At 41.5% G+C, this 18260-nt stretch overlaps 1 protein-coding gene across 3 annotated transcripts in view; it reads right to left on the bottom strand.

Annotated features, from left to right (window-relative positions):
• Nucleotides 1-1179: 1179 nt before the first annotated feature.
• MOB2 (MOB kinase activator 2) overlaps nt 1180-18260 on the bottom strand; it is a 110125-nt gene continuing 93044 nt past the window's right edge. For all 3 annotated transcript variants that reach the window (XM_053979438.1, XM_053979437.1, XM_053979436.1), the window contains exons 2-5: nt 11335-11495; nt 10038-10131; nt 3813-3937; nt 1180-2503 (exon numbers count right to left, since the gene is read on the bottom strand). In XM_053979438.1, the coding sequence (XP_053835413.1) occupies nt 2193-2503; nt 3813-3937; nt 10038-10131; nt 11335-11495 (691 nt within the window). In that variant the 3' untranslated portion in view covers nt 1180-2192. The remainder of the gene's footprint in view (nt 2504-3812; nt 3938-10037; nt 10132-11334; nt 11496-18260) is intronic.

Here is an 18260-nt window from a genome sequence, read left to right as displayed (position 1 = left end):
GGGTTTGAGTGGTTGTTTCTTGCTCTCAGTTTCTTGAACTTTACTGTGCTCTCAGGGCAAGCAGCAGAGGTGCCTTACCAATGGCACTGTTCCTTCTGCTGACCTCTGCTTTTCTCTCCAGACTTTAGTGCAGGAAATTGTCATGGAGGCTGCAGCAGGAGGACATGGTGGGGAAGGAGTGCTCTTGACCACTATAGTAACAGCAACTCACCTGAGCCAGGTCAGTGAGAGGTAGCCACAATCCAGAAACAAACAATACAGGACAAGCCTGGCATCACAAGTTTTGAGGTTGTTGTTCAATCTCTCCACCCAGCCCTTACTCCTCCTCCTCCCTTCTCCTGTGCTCATGCCTTTTTGCTCTTCTTTATGTCACTTTTACGATTTAGTCTTTTTCTCACGTGCACATTTGTCATTATCTATTGCTGCTATTGGACTCTGCTTCACAAGCTTTCTTCTTGCTTGTGCTTTTTCTTTTTTCTTTTTGTCCTTTCTTGCTCATGCTTTGATTTTTGGTTTATGGTTCTGTTTTTTTTTTTTTTTTAATTTCACCCCTTGGTTGTGCTTTTCCTTTGCTTTTTTCTTTGCACTTGTTCTACCTTCCTTTTCTCTACTGCCTTTTACTACACATACAGACTTCATTCTGGAAAACCTTCTCAGATTTATGCCAGGTCAGTTATTAATCATTCATAGGCCTCAGGTAATGACCAAAACCAGTAGCAAACAATTGTCACAGCTTTGACAGAAGAGTAAATGCAAACAAAATCCCGCATTTCCCCAACTGGAAACAATGACTGCAAGAATTCAGTGGAAACCTGAAGGAAACAAATGAATATCACTGTCCAGATACAGTACTGATATAATACTGTATCCAGAGATGCTGTGGTACCGTATTTGCTTCAGGTTATCCAGAAACCCACTGTATTTCCAGAATGGATGAGTGCACAAACAGGAAACCTACCCCTCTCCAAGCAGTGCTTATCTTTGTGTTTCCTGGGGGGTTTGTTCCTCAGGCTACTGGGAAAAGCAAGGAATTCATCATAAATATAAGATCACAGGGTGGAAAACAGCCCATTATTTAAAAAGCTGGTTGCCAGCAGGGTCAGCAGCATTCAGTGGTGGAAGGGAAGCTCTAGGGGTGGGGTCTGGAGACTTCTGATGCTGCACACATGAAAACAAAGCTTGTGGCTGATAGATTTGTTTTTATTATTATAGAACAGATGAACTAAAATAAGCCAACAATATAATTTTATGCCAACAGCCATCTTTCTAGCACAGGCGGTGACTGACTCAGTATACCCTTCTCCCCTCTTCCCTGGGCCTCTGTTCAAGGGAAAGCAAATGTTGGTGACTCTTGCACATGGTTTTGGACTGCAGTGATCCTACTCCTGTTACCTGTGCAGGTGTGCCTGGGAAAAGAGGCAGGGGAGCAGAGGAAACAGTATATATGTTGTAGGAGCAATAAGCAGAAAGGTTTGTGGATCCTCTTGCACGTTCACATCTTGTGACTGAGTAGATGGGACAACTGGAGAATCTTGCCCACTTTCAACATGTAGCAAGCCCCTAGTTGCTACTCTAGCCAAGCCAGGAATTTCTTCCCATTCCAAGCTAACAAAGGGCAAGATGCGCTCAGTGGGGGAGCTTTTGGCAGGGTAAGGGGTAGTCTATGTAAAACCAAATCAAAAAAACACCCCCACCCCCCCAAAAGAAACCCCCAAACAAATCTGCATTTTAAGCCACTTCAAAGTAAAAGTTACTTCTTATAATATAATAGATACTTTTTAAATGGCAGGACCACCATCCTAGAAAGACCAAAGGGTTTGCACTCAAGACCAAAGAAAAGAAAAATAGAAAACCAAGCAACCAAACAAAAGGAGGGAAAAAAAAAAAAAAAAACAAAGAGTGGCCCCACTCTCAAGCTTGGCTTTTCTCTAAAAACAGCACTCATCATCCATCTGAATAGGTAAAAGGAGGAGTGGACAGAAAATAAAATAAAATTGGTGCAACTTCTCGGCGGTTGGCGCATGAACCCAAAGCTCCGTACAGCCCCGTACAACTGTGCGTCCTGCGTGGCAGCATCTCTGCGGTCAGCTTTCATCACTGTATATGCTGGTATGTATATCTGAACATATACATACACACACACACAATAGATTATATTGTTTATAATGTTAGTTTGGGTCCAGGAGGAGGGCTCATCTCTCTTTCACGTGGTTCTGTGCTCCTGCGCTGTTGCTGCTCCCATTGCCGCTCCCGTTACTGCTGCTCCCACTGCTGCTGCAGAGGACCTCTGTGAGGTCATCCATGATGGTGGTCTCTTTAGGGTCCACGAGGTTGAACTCCCTGATGAATAGGATAAAGTGTGTGTAGAGTGTGTTTAAATGTCCGTGCAGCTCCAGTGCCAAAGTCTCCTTAAAGTGTGAGGAGTAGATATGGGCCAGCACATGGAACAGGTACTTGCAGATCTTCTTCACTAGGGACTCAAATGAGTTTGGGAATTCCTTGCCTGAAAGGAAGATGGAGAAACACCATGATAGCACCAGCTGCTGTCAGCCCCACAGCAGCATCTGGGTAAGAGCAACCAGCCCAACTTACATAGCAAACAACCTGAGGGTCCTGTGTCATATCACCCTCTTTTGATGGGAATTTGGGGGACAAGGCTAAGGAGGTATTATCCATTTTCATTTGAAGTTCAATTTTAAACCTTAAGGGTTCAAAAATCAGGCAGCAAGTGTAGTTCTTCTCTAAAGCCACTGCCTTTTTTGTTACTGGTTGTAAAAATGAGAGGTCATTCTGTGTCCTTATCTAGTTTGTCTGGGAGTGGGTTTTCCCCTGCAAAACCAGTTCAGAGATCCTAAAATGGAAGCCAAGGTACATGGGCCTTAGTGGTGTGTGGCAGTTTGTACATAACTTTGTATAATGTGTTCCCTTGAACACGCTGAAATTCTGTCAAAGGGGAAAGAAACTACCTCCTTCCAGATCATACTGCTTGTAAGCAAAGGCTGCTATCCTAATGTTTTCTATACTGTAATGTCCTATATTGTAATGTCCTAGTTTCTCAATTACCTGTTGAAGTGGCTCATGAAGCCAGCTGCTATTGGTTCTGATTAAGCCCACCCACAATAGCTTCAAGTTTCTATTTTCTTCCCCTTAACCAAAGGAATTGCACGTAGCAATCTTGTTAGGATACAAATTAGAGTTAAAATTACTTTGCTATTACTTTTCAGCTCTAAAAATCACATTCTTATTTAATCTTTGTATGGGAGACTGCAAACACTCTGAAAGACAATGCAGAGCCTTGGGCAAAGAAAGCAAGCCACATTGCTGCAATCCAATTTATTACCCACATTTTTTAATGCATTGAGGCTCTAATGGAAATAGTAAAGCCACACAAAGGCTGAGGTTTGCTATCAGCAGACTGTATTGAACACACGAATGCTGACTGTTTTCAGAATTTTATTCTCTATAAATCCAGGCTAGATCATATCAAAATGCCTGAAGAAAAAGGGGTACTGATGATGAGAGATAGGCCAAGGGGTCAGGTTTGCCAGACTTTCACCCTAGTTCACACACCAAGAGTGTAAGTCTTCTTTTACTGCAAGAATCAACCAAGTTACAATCTTCCTTAAAAAAAAAAAAAAAAAAACCAAACAACCAAAACTACAAAAGAAACATGCAAAGAAAGAAAACTATATATTAAAAAAAAATCAAACTAAAACCCATCAAACAAAAGTGAGAAAGCTGTCTGGTATTCATATACATGAATGCCAACTTGATTGATGGCACCCCCAAAGAGCCCCAGGAAGTGGCCATACCATATTTTGTTGGAAAGACGTCCTCATCTGTCACTAGTTTCTGCACTGAACTCATGACGAAGTCAACGTACTGAGGAGCAGTGCACTTGATCTTCTTTCCTCGCTCATCATACCAGTAGTACTGTCTGTGGAGAGAAGGGACAGTGTCACCACATCACACTCTGCTCCTCAGCTACTCCTCCAAGAGGCTGTGTCCAAGGAATATAAAAGAACAGCTGCGACAAAGAGATTCACTTCTTTCTGCACCGAAGAACTTGAACTTGTGTTGGTCGATTATGTCTCTCCCTATCAGTCTAGGCCAGAGTGCAGGTGGCAGCACCAAGCACAGAAAGCCTTGCTGACAAGACTGCAAGGGGAGGAGTTCTGCTGAGGGAGTGATAATTCCCTATCCATGACAGGTTTACATGCAGTCTGTAGAACTGTACAGGAAAGCATTACTGAACTATATTTAAGGGGTAACAACATTGCACAGTGATGAACTGATAAACTTCTGATGCTCAACATCAAAGAGCATAAATTAGTTCTGCAGTGCAGTACTGTGAAACAGTCAGACGGTGGCTCCAGAACACCACCTTTTCTAGCCTGGGGCTCTCCAGCACTGGCAGAGTTTTCAGGTGTTCCAAATCCCCTTCCAAATGCAACCCAGGGGAAGTTTTCAGGTCCCTTCTGCACATCCATACCAGTGTGTGTTTGAACTCTATTCCTTATGTTATAGTTACAGACTCGCCCAAACACCTAAATTTACATGTGATTCTGCCACAGTGAATATTCCTGTTGGATCTTAACAGAAGATACTAGCCCTTCAAAAGCAGCCATAATTCAATCAGTTAGCCATAATAATTTTGATTAACTGCAGCCATCCCTCAGCTGACAGACAATCTGAAGGCTACAAAACAACTAAATGTTCATTTCTTTTTTAAAAAAGTCATGGCTAATTAAAGCATCTCTAACTGCTACCAAGAACAACTACCCACTGGATTAGGAACACAGTGAGAAATGTTTTACAGATGAAGAATTCAGGAAAACACTTTTAAAGTTTTTATTCCTATGTCATATTAGACAAGCCTTGAGTTCCAGTTTATGAACTTTCTTCAAAAAGTCTAAGCTCAAGGCACAGTCCTATATCATTATAGTGCTGGTAAGAAATCCATTGTACTGGTCTTCCCCAATTCTGATTCATGCCCCAAGCCATATGAAAACAAGAGCAAGCTGCAGAAATAAGTAGAGGAGCTCAAGCTGGGAGAGGAAAGGCCTTTCCTACAAAGTAGTTCTGCAAACATTAAGGTTTTAGAATTTTTCTTTCAGCTTCTTTTCACTATGTAATATTTGGCCACTCTGTCCTTTTCTAGAGAGACAAGGATTGACTGCAAAACTGTGTAAAAAGGTGAGTGGGTGAAAACAGCAGGAGTGAAAAGTTCTTTTTAGAGCTATGTCAGGCATCAAACCCAGCACTTGGGTGCTTAGGCACAGACTATGCTCTTCACCACTGCTCATTTCCTTTGTACAATCCACCTCTAAGGAATTACACAATGTAGTGTACCAACACAACCGTGTTTGTCTACTCCTGAGACAGAGACAGACCCATGCAATTCAGCCTTTATTTGGGTCTTAAGACAATGCTTGTCACTAGGAGCACAGGCAGGCTGCACTGTTCTACCCCAGCAGTTCTCTCATGCTGAGGAATCCTCAACTTCAAGACAGAAAGCAGTTTAGAGTTGCCCTTAGGTGCAAAACTGAGTGTTGATAATAGGATTTTAGTCAGAAGAAACAATTTGGCAACTGTACAAGTTCACTTATATTCTCATGTAAGTGAATAAATCTGATCTAGCATCCCACTGCCTAGCCTTTCTGCCTTTCCTTGAAAATTAGGAAATTAATTATGCAAAATTTGAATTAAACAGAAGAATCATTAACAGTAAGGGGATAACTACAAGGACTGTCCTGTTTGTTAGAGTAATGTGTTTTCCTCATGTTTCAGGTGCTGTTGAACAGATTTCACAGCTCTCAGAGGAAGAGAGGAGTGAGCCCCTGACGTGCCATGAACATCTTGCACCTGGTACATGGCTTCCACCCACGCTGGAGTTATGTCCATGAACAGGATAGGAGCAGTCTGGGGCCATGGAAGGGCTCACTTGGGCACAGAAGCCTAACTGCATTCCACCACTGGCACTGTGACAGCACAGTCCCATATTAGGAAATGGACAGGAAGCAGAAAGGACAAGAGGATGAGACTTAAGGGCACTTTTCAAAAATTTCATATTTAAATCTCCCCAGTATGGAGAGGAATCTGCAGCTCTGTTCTAAATCCCAGGGAGAAATGATTATGGGTTTACCAGAGAAGAGCCTGCAATGCAAATAATGAAGCATAACACATGTGAAAACACAATACTGCATCTTAATATGTGTATGTACTTTATCCCTTTTCCTCTACAACATTCTGGGCTGGTGTTGATGACACAGAATCCAAGACAGAACAGAAGTTACACCAATATATAAGAAAGGCTTTTGGAAGGAGGGAAAAGCATACACTGTGGAAATTATTTTGCCTGGAAAGGAAGGAGAGACAGTCCTGGTAGAAATACCAAAAAACATGCAACATGAAGAAAGCAGGATAGAAAGCAAGAGGCAGGAGTACAGTGCTTGTGATCAGCTGGAACAGCTTTGATGGTTTCACAGGGGCTAAGGCAGTGTTTGGATGGCAGAGAAGAAAAGAAGGCATCATGTAAAATCATATAGCTGGGGGAACTTAATTGTAATAAAATGTAAAACTTATAAGTTTGAATTAAGCACTCTAGGAGGAAATCCCCTCCCTATGCAGAGACACTAAGGGCAAGATAAACATGAGAAAGGAGACTAAGATTAGAAAAAGAAGAGTGATAACAGTTACCAATTAAGGGATTTCACTGGACCAAAACATTTTGAAAGGTGGGCTTCCTGAAAGTTTGAATCCATCCTTCATTTCTGCCTCAGTTTTGTACACTTAGCCTTTTATGTACAGCACTTACACAGGCTCTTATTTATCACACTCACTGCAGCACTTTGAGGAGTTTTACCCAAATGTCAGCTAGAAATGTCAGTTTATAGCTCAGGGTACTTTAAAGCTGCTTTGTGTAATAATAAGCTATAAAAGCATACTAATTTTTAATAGTAAATACTGTGTTAAAATATAGTACCTGCTTTACAACAAGTGATAAACAGACTAATGAGCAAAATTAAGTAATTCCCAAAGTTATATTCATTCACCCTAATTAAAGTTTGAGGATAACTGGCCACTGTGGTATTTCTCTTGGCATTATCCCACCTTGCCAGCAAATGCTTCCATCTGTTCTACACTGAGACTAAGTTTTGGTCGGATGTCTCCGTGACCGTAAGCAGAAATTCTCCTCCTTGCTATGTGCAGATGGCTGTACTATTTCATGTATCTGACGGAGGGCTTGAAGGCTGCATCTGTCTGCAGTTTGTCAGTTGGCTGCAGCTTCTCTCAGATGTTAAAACCTTACCTCAAATATTTAACTTCAACAAGTGCTTATTGTGCCAGCAAATACTTTTAGGACTGGGTACTTGCAGTGCAATTTGAATGTCAAGTAACTTGACAAGCAACCAGTTCTCAGTAGTTACTTTAATATCTCAAGCATAAATAAAAAACGCCTTTCTTAAGCATGACCAGAATGGTGTGATCCAAAATATATCATAAAGAACTCAGCAGGGAAAATATAAAAGTGGAACAGAATGCAGACTTTCATATGGAACTACCCAAGAAATCAGCATGGGAAACAATGGCAAACTGCACCTGAATTCCAAGGTACTGTAATTCTATGGCAATCTTATACAGCCAGATGCTATTGCATTCCAAAAGACAGCAACAAACACATCATGGCCACAGAAGGTTAAGCCTACAGCATCCATCAAGTTAATCAGCAACTGACACCAGTGTTCAGGTGTCTCTCTTTATACATGTCCAAGAGACATGTCCAAGGCACAATAAGCCACAGCAACTGGTGCTTCTCCAACAAACAAGCACATCCTCAGCTTACCAGAGCTAGGAAAAGCAGAACAAAAAGATCAGGATTTGAAGAACACAATCATGAAAAGGGCCCACAAAGCTGAACTGTGCTGAGGTGTGTAAGCAGCTGATCTTACCTTGGTGACTTTTTCACAGATCCACACACTTGCTAGAAGCAAGCAACCTCCAGTTTGCAAAAGTGAATCAGCCACCTGCCCCCAAGTACAGGAAGGTACTGAGGTTGTTATGATTTAGCTACACACAAGCCATTTCAAATGCTTCACCCAAGTGTAGATATGCTTCCTGTTATTCCCAAATAGTGCAATTTTTCAGTTTTCCAAAACAAAGGATAGGAACATTCTGCTATCAGTCCCTACCACTAAAAATACAGGCTACAGCTGCAGTTGCCTACAGGCACTTCCTCTCTTTATTCTGCAACACAAGGTGCTTACAGAGAACTCATGTTAAAGGCTCACTAGAGCAACACTAATGCAGGTTCCCAATCACCACCTCCTTTTAGCCACTATTTCCCACCAGCCAAGTGGATAAACAGTTAAACTCTGTGCTTGGGACTGCCAGTGCAACATCAGGAATTTAAACATGAGTATGCCTGGGAACAAGAATCAACAAAATACTCATCTTACTGCTCACCATTTCTTATTTAGAGACATGCTGTCTCCTTTTGATAAAATCTGGGTCCAGCAGAGATTCATTACTCTCTCTTCCAGCTTGGTTTCAAAGTCTCTAGCATGGCCTTTAGCTCTCTGACAGTTATCATTCCACCTTCTACATGCAAAAATACCCTCCATACACTCTGCATGCTTTTAAGTGCTCTCAAAGAAAGTCCCTGATATTAATTTCAAGTGTACAAGATAGACCAGTGCATTAAGCAAGGCTTTCCTTCTAAGAATTATGTAATGACTGTCAGAGATACAATATAGAGGTTCTGTTGCATACATTCCCTGAGATGTTGTTTGATGTACTATGACATTACTGCCCAGTCGTCTCTTTTAAAATCCACCTCAAGTAAATTAATCCCAGGAAATGCAAGAGGAGGGAAGAAAAGGACTATCAACGTATGTTGAAGGGAAAAAACCCAAAACTGAATCTCATATTCCATCACGTTGGACTGTGCTTATCAGGAGAAGTTTATCATAACTTTTTCTTATATTCACACTGTCCATTAACACTACAAAGCTTTCTTCCAGAACTAACTGCTAGTCAATGTTAAAGTCTGCTGAGCTCTAGAGGTGGAAAATCACTAAACCAAAAAGTTTTCCTTACTCTTGCAAAGCTGCCACTTGTGTCCTCTGTGCCCAGGGGCTCAGGCAGAGAGCCTGTGGCTCACGTCACGCTAGAGGTTATCCACCAGCAGCCTGGAGCTGTGTCAGCATTCTGGCTCTCAGAAGCACCCTCTGATGTTTTCACAACTCACCTCTCCTGCCCTGCCTTCCCTGGAACCCCAGCACTGTAACCAGTACGGACAGTCCTGCCCCTTCCCTTGCTGAGGAGCACACTCTGTGCAGGTACTTCCATGAGCAGCTGCACTGCAGGCTCAAGGCTGAGCTCTGTGTGGCAGGGGCACAACAGAGGACATGGGGACCAGTGGCCCAGCAAGGTGACACTCAGACACACAGCAAGAGCTGACAACCCCAAGACTCACTCAGGCTTTTTTGATTGTGAGACTATAAAAGCCAGAGTTTCCTTTGTTTGGGGCCCCTCCGTGGAGGTGCTGGATAGAGCTGTTATGAGGTTATTTAGTTACTGTACCAAATTAATTTTAAGGATCTGGATATCCAGGACTCTGCTATGGAAAACCTGGGTCAAGCCAATAAGAAAAGCTGGTCTGAGTGAGTAGCTGTGAAGGGACCTTGGCCCCAGCTCACAACTGACTGCCATAGTGGCTCCTGGATGGTCAGACAAGTTCCCTTCACACCCTCCTTTCCCTCTCCCCCAAGCACACACATGGTCATTTGCCTCTCTGATCTGACTTTATAAAACCAACTTAGAGCACTCAAGAGATTCTCATCCTTCTAGTCCTCCACAGATTTCCACACTTCCCTCCTGAAGGGAGAAAAGAGGATACACAGCTGACACATTCTCAACAAGTAGAGACCTGCTGTAAACATTTGCCCAGTGCCATCCAATACCAATATCCTCCCCTAGGAGACTCTGAAGACATGGAAACCTTGCACATGTAATAAATGAAAATACTGACTTACGTATTGCACACTGCCATGGTCTGACATGATTCGCCTGTACAGAATTCTGAGATTGTACTATACTGTAAGTTGATGTGATGAAAGAAAGTTGTTGCTGAAAAATAAACAAATGAAAGAAATTCAGAAGTAAAATACTTTCAAACACTGGTTATCCTCCAGACAATTATTTAAATACAGCAAGTGAAACAACCTCAGTCTTGGGCTTGCATACAAATTTAAACATGATTTAGCTAAATGAGCCTAATGATGAACTGCAAAACAAAGAGGTACACAGAATGTGTTTTGATTTAAGATGAAAGCACCATGATGCATTAGCTCTTATTACTCACAAAGCAGCAAGACTAGAAAGTGTCTCCATCATCAGCCTCACCTTTACAGTAGAATACTCTCCTATAAGCTGAAGGCAAATGATTTGCTACATTCTTTTGAAGTCAGACTTAAAATCTACAGTGCCTAGAAAACAGTTCTATTAGTTTTCAAAACATGTCTCCTTGTAAAAACAACCAGCATGAAACCTAGCACACTTCTACTTTTTAAAAATCTCCTGAGATAATTTAACTTCCTAATACTTCTCACGGGTCACCTCACTGTTTCTTATTGAGGCTCTATAAACTTTCCTAGTGTGCAGTTTAAAGTAATTTCTTGCAACTACCATACACTGTTGAAAACATAAACAAGAGTGGGCCATAGATGTGGGTGAGGACAGGCAGGAGTAGCCTAGGAAAGTACAGCAAATCCAGGCTGAAGTGCACAGGTACAGCATTCAGTCACAGTAACTGGTCACATCTCTGAATTTCAGCCTGTCTACTCTTGAAATCCACAGTAATTCCACCGAAATTTGGAAGGAGTGGGGAGGAAAAAATCTGACCAAAATACTTCACAACTTCTGGCTTTAGGCATAAGTTGCTTTACATACAAGGCTTTAGAAACTGCATTTTTACAATGCTTCTGGAAGATCAGTAGCCGTAGTCAGAAACATGCAGAACCAGCCAGTTTAGCAAGCAGTCAACGGGGGATCTTGATGCTTCTACAAAGAGCATCCAAAACTGCAGTGCCCTCAGTGCCACAGGGAGGGAACTGGAAGGAGGAAATGCATCAAGGCTTTCATGCTGCTGAGCACAGCTGGGCTGTGCGTGAGACAGCTTAATTACCACTCAAGGTATAATGACATGCATTACACAGTAAGCATAAATAGTCACTGAGTGTTTCTCTAAGCACTGAAAACAGCAAAAAGAGTGAATGAATGGCCTCTTGAGGATGGACAGCAAGCTCAGAATTGTATGAATGTAATACTCACTGTTGCTGGCAAGCCACTCGTTGAGGTCTATTTCCCGTGGTAACATCACTAGTTCCTTAAATTCGAAGTCAGTAATTCTGGATTTTGTGTATTCTGGCTCTAGGTAAAGTTTCTTCTCTTCTGGTGCTGGCTTCTTACCATTTGGCTTTCCCTTGGACTTCCTGCAAAAGATTAAAAAAGAGAGAAGTGGGGTTAGTTCTACTGTTGAACAGCTACAGAAATCTGAAAGCAGCTGGTTCATCCAAACTCCTGTATTTGCCTTTAGCCTGCTCCTCCTGCATTCACTTCCCCAGCAGCTTCATTTTGCTGCTCCATCTCCCCTGCCCTTTGGCCAGATGAGATTGCAAACTCCTGGGAAAGCACTGGTCTCTCCTCAGCCTGTGAACAGTGGTGACAAGCTCTGTGCCTGAAGGAGCCCATGTGAGGACCAACAACCTGCTGCATCACACACTTCCTGGTCACCTGCAGAACAGGAGTCTGAGAACAGCAAATCCGGCTGCTTCAAAAGACAGCTGGAAAAGCTGGTGCTGCTTGTTCAAAGCCTACAGCATTCCTTGTTCTCCAGCCCTATCAGAAGCCTTCTTAAGTGAACATCTGTAACTCCAGCCAAAAGCAGTGATAACCACAAAAATACCTGTTTTCTCAGTTCTAGAGATACCTGGGACAGAAAGACCTGAGTTCATGTTTTTCTGAAAACTCTTGGAAATCTAATGCATTTATGAAATAATCTTCCATTTGGATTTATAAAAGCACAGAAACCTCATTCCATAAAGGACGTTTATCTCCATGGCATATTGTGACTTTTTACCTCCTATCTGTAAGGTGTTTGCTGTAATCACTGGAGTGTTCCTCTCACTTGTTTTTTAAATAGACTCTAAACTCAACCCTGGACCTGGACCAGGGATTCAGTAGGACTTCAGAGGAAGGACAGTGGGTCAAGCACTTTGGTCTTTTAGGCCATGTGGTCAAACATCCATGTGTTCCTACAGTTAAAAAATCCACCTAAGCAGAGATGGAAGATCTATTTAATGGTAAGGCACAATCATAGGACAATACTTGCTGTCCATTATAATGTAAAAACAAGGGAGAGATGCCAGCTCTTTTTTAATGTCAGGCTGTCTTTGTTAAAGTGATTTTTAAGGATCTGTAAAGCCAAGACAAGCCCACCTTTGCAGATGACTGCATTAAGATTGCTGTCAAAACTCATTGAGATCTCATCCAAAGGAAATAGACCTCACATTTAGGCTCTTAACACACTTAAATAATCTTCCAACTGTGTTCCTGTCTGAGATACATGCAGGCTTAATTTTTCCTGTGAGGATGTGATAACATTTTCCTGGAATGGTGTCTGAAGTCTCAGTGCTCTTCTTAAAGGAAATATGATCACTCAGTTTTCTCTCTTCATGGGCTCTTTACTGATCTGTTTATTAAACCCATATTCAGAAAGATTCATCATCCACACAATCCCTACTGGAGCAGGGAGAGACTGAGATGTGCCTTCCACAGGAAAGCAGCACTTTCACTTTGGTCACCAGCACTGTCAGCGTTCACTGTCTTAAACTTGTGTTGAGTCTTGTCACACGTCTCTAAACAGTAAATTAAGACTAGAGGGATGTCAGAAAGGCCACCATGAAGGAAAATCAAGGAAAACTTGGTGACAGCAGCACGATATACCCTTACAGCCTCATTATGTATTTACAGAGATGTGCAGAAAGCACTGTAGGTGTCTGGCAGGGAACAAATGGTCACACTTTCTTTCCAATGTTACTGAGAAAGGTGGGTTTCATGGTTTAAGAGGGAATGCTTGTGACATCTTTTTAAATAATACAACATAGAACATAGTTCTAAAGAATACAAATACAGAATGAAAACAAGCTAAAGGACTAATTCTCATAGCTGCTCCACAAGGGGATGTTTTAGGACATGAGAAATAGTTGTTCCTCAGTGCAAGGCACTTAATTCAGAGGGGTTACTTGGTTAGGTAACAACTCCTGGTTGTCAGACTATTTCTGTCTTCAAACCGTTGCATTTGCTACATTTAGTGGTTTCTGGATTTAGTTTGGCTGGGGAGGGAGGAGGCCAGGATTCTAGCATTGAAGGATAAATTGATTTTTTTTTTTTAGTTAAATTATAGTTCTAGCAACAGTCATGCAGAAAATACCTTCAGCTTCTGAGACTGGTTTAATAAACCACATTAACCACACTCGGGGAAAAAAGTTATCAGTGAGAAGTAGTTTGGATAGAGTTTCTGTCTTTGCTGTAGTTCATGATAATTAAACCAAGAGCCCCAGGTAGGGCTGTGCCACATCAGCTAAGAGCAGTCTTCTATAAGGAGGAGGAGGGAAGAGAGAGACAAAGAGGTGAAAGACAGTCTGTCAGGCGGTGGAGGGAAACCACAGAAGGAAGCAAGACATACGAGACTGAGGCAAACCTTCCATCACATGGGAATGGGTGGAGTGTACCTCATCCTCACTGCATCCCTTCCTCATTTCAAGAGAATAAACAAAAATTCAACGCTAAATATATTTCACAAGTTTGCTACTGCAAACAACACTACATTGTCCTTTTGCAGAATCCAAAGCCTCTCATTTTCACACAAATGTCAGTTCTCTGTTAGATCAATACACACAGCCTCTTGGAGTCTTTTAAATAGAGTGTGTAAGTCTTTCCACAACTGCCTTGTGCTGGAACTGAAGCACTTCAAACAAAAGCTTCCTGAAGAATCTCATGCTCTGCCCCTTTCCAAAGCTTTGACTCAGTTTAAAGAAAAACGTCTTGGGTATCACCACAGAACCTGCAAAATACCCAGAATCACTGCTAACAAAGGATTTATTCACACCACTGAAAGCTGAATGTCAAATTGTCATGTGCAGCACAAACATCTTGTTAACCTTTTGCAGCTTCTGAAACCACAGGAAGACCACAGAAATTGTTTACAGCAGCACATTTCCATGACCTGCATGCAGTGCAGCTGGGACACTACATGGCCCCAGTACTGTAAGTACAAACTAACAAAAAAAGTATCCAGCCTTAAAAATGTCATTTTGAACTGGGCCATGTAACCCTCTCCAATTAGGCAGAACTTAGGTGCTATTGACCTACTCAAATTAATTTAGTCATGCTCAGTCTAGGCTGTAAAACTGTGGCTTTAGTTTGGGAACTATCAATACCTGCCCATAGCGTAAAGCATGTTCTTTCTAAACTTACAAAGCTGGAGCATACAGCAGTATGAAAAAAACCCCTGTTTTAGAAACACAATTACATATGATTAAGAATCAACCAAGAATACTTCCATATTCCACATAAACCAAAGTTCATTCATTCACAATCACCAGGATTACCAAATAGTGCAAAGTTTAGGAATAAGCTTCCTTCCCTCTGCTCATGTCTACACCCAAGTTCACTGCTCTTTCAAAAATGTGTTAACACCAGCTGGACTCAACTCCAGGGGCATGAAGTGAAACATCCATTACCTCATTTTTGTGTGATCTTCTCATCCAAGATGCTGCCTTTAATTTTTCATTTTATGTTTAAAATACACAAATACAAAAAATGTCAAGGACAGTAGTTTTACTGTTCTAATAAGGAAACACCGAAATTCACCACCTGTAAATGACTGTTTATTGGAAAACATAACTAAGTGTCATCTAAGACCACAAGCAGAATTTTCAAAACACAGCTATAGGCACCTCAAGTCCTGATTCAAGTTTACATGAGTCTTTCTTCAAAAATTAGAGAATTCTGCTAAATTTGTCTTAACATGTCCATACCACATCAACTGTATCACGCAAGCAACTGCAGATGTAGCTGTTATGCATCAGTTTGATGGTCTGTCCACAGCTTAGACAAGTCCTGTCTATCAGTACTTAAATACTAATTAACGAAAGAAACATCTTTAGGGAACCCAAAGAGACAGCACTCCACAGTTTTTACTGACAGGCAAACCAGAGTACAAACTAATTCCTCAGACAATACCCAGGCTATGTCTGCCTCTGGTTTTAGGCACTCAATTGAACGTGATGCCACAGGCCAAGACACACCCAAAAATAAATTCCAGAGAGGAAAAAGTGATGGGAAATGGCAGAAGAGAGATGGCTTGCCTGAAGTCTTAGAAGAAGGTTCAGTAAACTGGCACCAAGCCAAGACTGTACAACACTAATGCTTCTGTGGCAGGGCTGCCATACTCAGCCTTGTGTCCAGCTAGAAAACACATCAGCTGCAGGCTTGCCTGGATTTCACTGGAGAAAGAGTGAAGACACTCCACCAACTGACAGCCCACTGATGATTTTTTCCCTAGTCTAACAGCCTTGTTAAGATTGAATAAAGTTGCCAATTTCCCAGCTTACTTTCTTACCACATGTCAGTTAATAAAGATCCTCCTCTAGTCTTTCTCTGTCATCTCTTTCTTGATCAGATGCTCAGTAGTTTCTTGGTTAAAAAAACACTGCACTTCAGAACATCTTCAAAGCACCATCAAGGTTTAGTTTTAATACCATTTTGAGGAAGTGTTATTCCCATTTCATAGCAGACTCTGGCTGTAAGGTTCAAAGCTGATTCATGGTACAAATGCTAAAGATGTGCTTCAGCGTAAACCAACTAGGTTTGTTTGGAAAGAAGCACACAAGAAGCAATCTGATTTAGCTGAAGAAGGACCAGAGACTCAATGTCTCCACATCCCAAAGTGGATGTACTTCATAATCTGATGTGCTTCTCATCACTTCAGAACTGTACCAGGGGTCCATGGCTCTGATCGTGCACATGATTTATTCCAAGGTTGATCACATAGAGGGAAGACCAATGATTTATTAAATGGCAAACTTCCCTAAACTGACCATGCTATTTTAGATGATCTCTACCAGTTCAAGATTCCTTTTTTTTTCAGAGGAAGCCAGCACAGCTAAAATAATTTCTTGCTGTCCCCAGCAAGCTGTGCAGCTTCTTACATTGCATCTGAAAATGAAATCTCTTCAAGGACAACTGATGATACTTTGATCCCCCTTCTCCATCCTCCACACCAAACAAACTGTCCTTGGGATGAATGGCTGTCTATTTTTTCTTTTGGAAGTACACGTTATCAGTGGGTTCTCTCATTTTGGTCTGGCATATTAAAATGGAAATAAGAGTAACTTTAGAAAGTTAAAGAACTTATTTGAAAAGCCTATAGTGGTGATGACCAGAGCTGTAGGCAAAACTCCTATCACTCCCTCTGGATCATGCACCAGTTTGAGATTCCAACCAAATCTCAAACACTCCAATTTCCATTGGAAAATTTACAGAAAAGGTCTGACAGGCCTCACATGGCAAATTTGTCTCTTGTTTGCAAACTTCAAAATTCACAAGCTATCTCAAGTCTGTGAGGATGAAAATCACCATGGATCATGAACCTTACAGGAGAAAGACACATATTTTGTGATTAATGTGGTAGGATTTTGTGGGCTTTTTTTAGCAACTGACTCTTCCTTACGCAAGGTTAACTGCTATAATCCTAGCAATCCCCACAAATTCAGAAGACAGCCAGTCTCAACTGTTGCCAATCCAGCTGTGATATATTCCTTTAGTGCGGGTGAGAGTACAGCCCCGCAGCCCACAGCAATGCACGGAAAAAATGACACAAAAGGAAAAAAAATGGTATTAAGGAACATCAAAACCAAAGATGCCCACAGAAGTATTACAAAATTATATTAAAAACAACACCCAAGGGTTTGGGGGCTGTTTTCAAGTAACCTGGCTTGCACTTTACAATTTGTATAGTTCACAATCTGGAAAGGTTTGGGGTTTAAATGGTGCACTCCCAACTAGAACTTTTACAGAGATTACTGTCTGTAACAGCAACACCATACTCCAAGTAGAACCTCTGCACACTGAACTAGCTGATATCTCAAACTATCTGGGCCTTTGATTTTTTTATCCTGTAATTTTTTTTTCCTTTTTGAAGTGTTGTGTTTCAAAACACACACCGCTATATGAAGTGTTATAAAATAAAGTACTCCTACCAAAACCTACTTAGGGGTTAGCTTCTTAAAAGACAAAATTATGGTAGTAAGACAACATTGTAGCAGTGTCCTTCAGGCTAAACTTTATGAGCATTGTTTTCACTCTTACAGTGAATAAGGGTTTAGAATTCAAAATTAAAGGTGTACTAGATGTTTGCATTTTAGCTTCTCTCCTCTTCCCTTCTCTGGCTAGGGAGTCAAAGGGGATGTGAGTGGAACAGAAGAGGGAGTAAAACACATTAAGGCAAAAAAAATCCAATATTTGAGGTTTCTTCCTCTAATGTAATCCCTTTGCAGAAAGGAAAAACACTGTTGATTTCAGCCATGCACAGAAGGCTACAGCTTTGTAAGGTAAACCAGGTCAGCTGCTCACAGACACACTTTTTACCTTTATAGGCTTTTTATGTGGCCCTATACTGGAAAGAAATTATCAGTTAATTTCTGGTTACAAACGTTCTGCATAAGCACAGGAGTCCTGAACCCATTCATAGCAGGAAGGAAGCAGTTTTATGAGCTGAAATTTATGAGTCCAAGTGACAAGAACAATGAAGAAGCAGGTTACGCCAGTTCTTACGGGTCAGGAATAAACTCTTGAAGGCTGTCCCGTTTCCTACCCAGCAACCTACTGCCATTTTTCCTCAGTTAAGAGCAAGAACTGGAAACTTAGAAGGGCTACAGAGCTTAAATCCCTTCTTGGTAATTCAGTGTCTTTGTTTACTTGTACAGCATGCACAAAAAGGGGAATAACAGCTTCCTTCAAACATCAGTCGAGCTGCCCTTCCTTTGAGAACAACAATAGAGACGATGTTTGTATTTCCCCTCTTTCTTTAAAACAGCACAGTATTAGCACCTCTAGAGGTTTTTCTGCAATCTCATGTCCTGTTTTAACCCAGATCACTGCTTAACCTTCAGCTGGAAATGCCACATGACAGC

Source organism: Vidua macroura, chromosome 6 (genome assembly GCF_024509145.1).
Source record: "Vidua macroura isolate BioBank_ID:100142 chromosome 6, ASM2450914v1, whole genome shotgun sequence".
Lineage (NCBI taxonomy): Eukaryota > Metazoa > Chordata > Aves > Passeriformes > Viduidae > Vidua > Vidua macroura.
The sequence above is the reverse complement of the archived record's forward strand: the minus strand, read 5'-3'. Positions and strand labels throughout refer to the sequence as shown.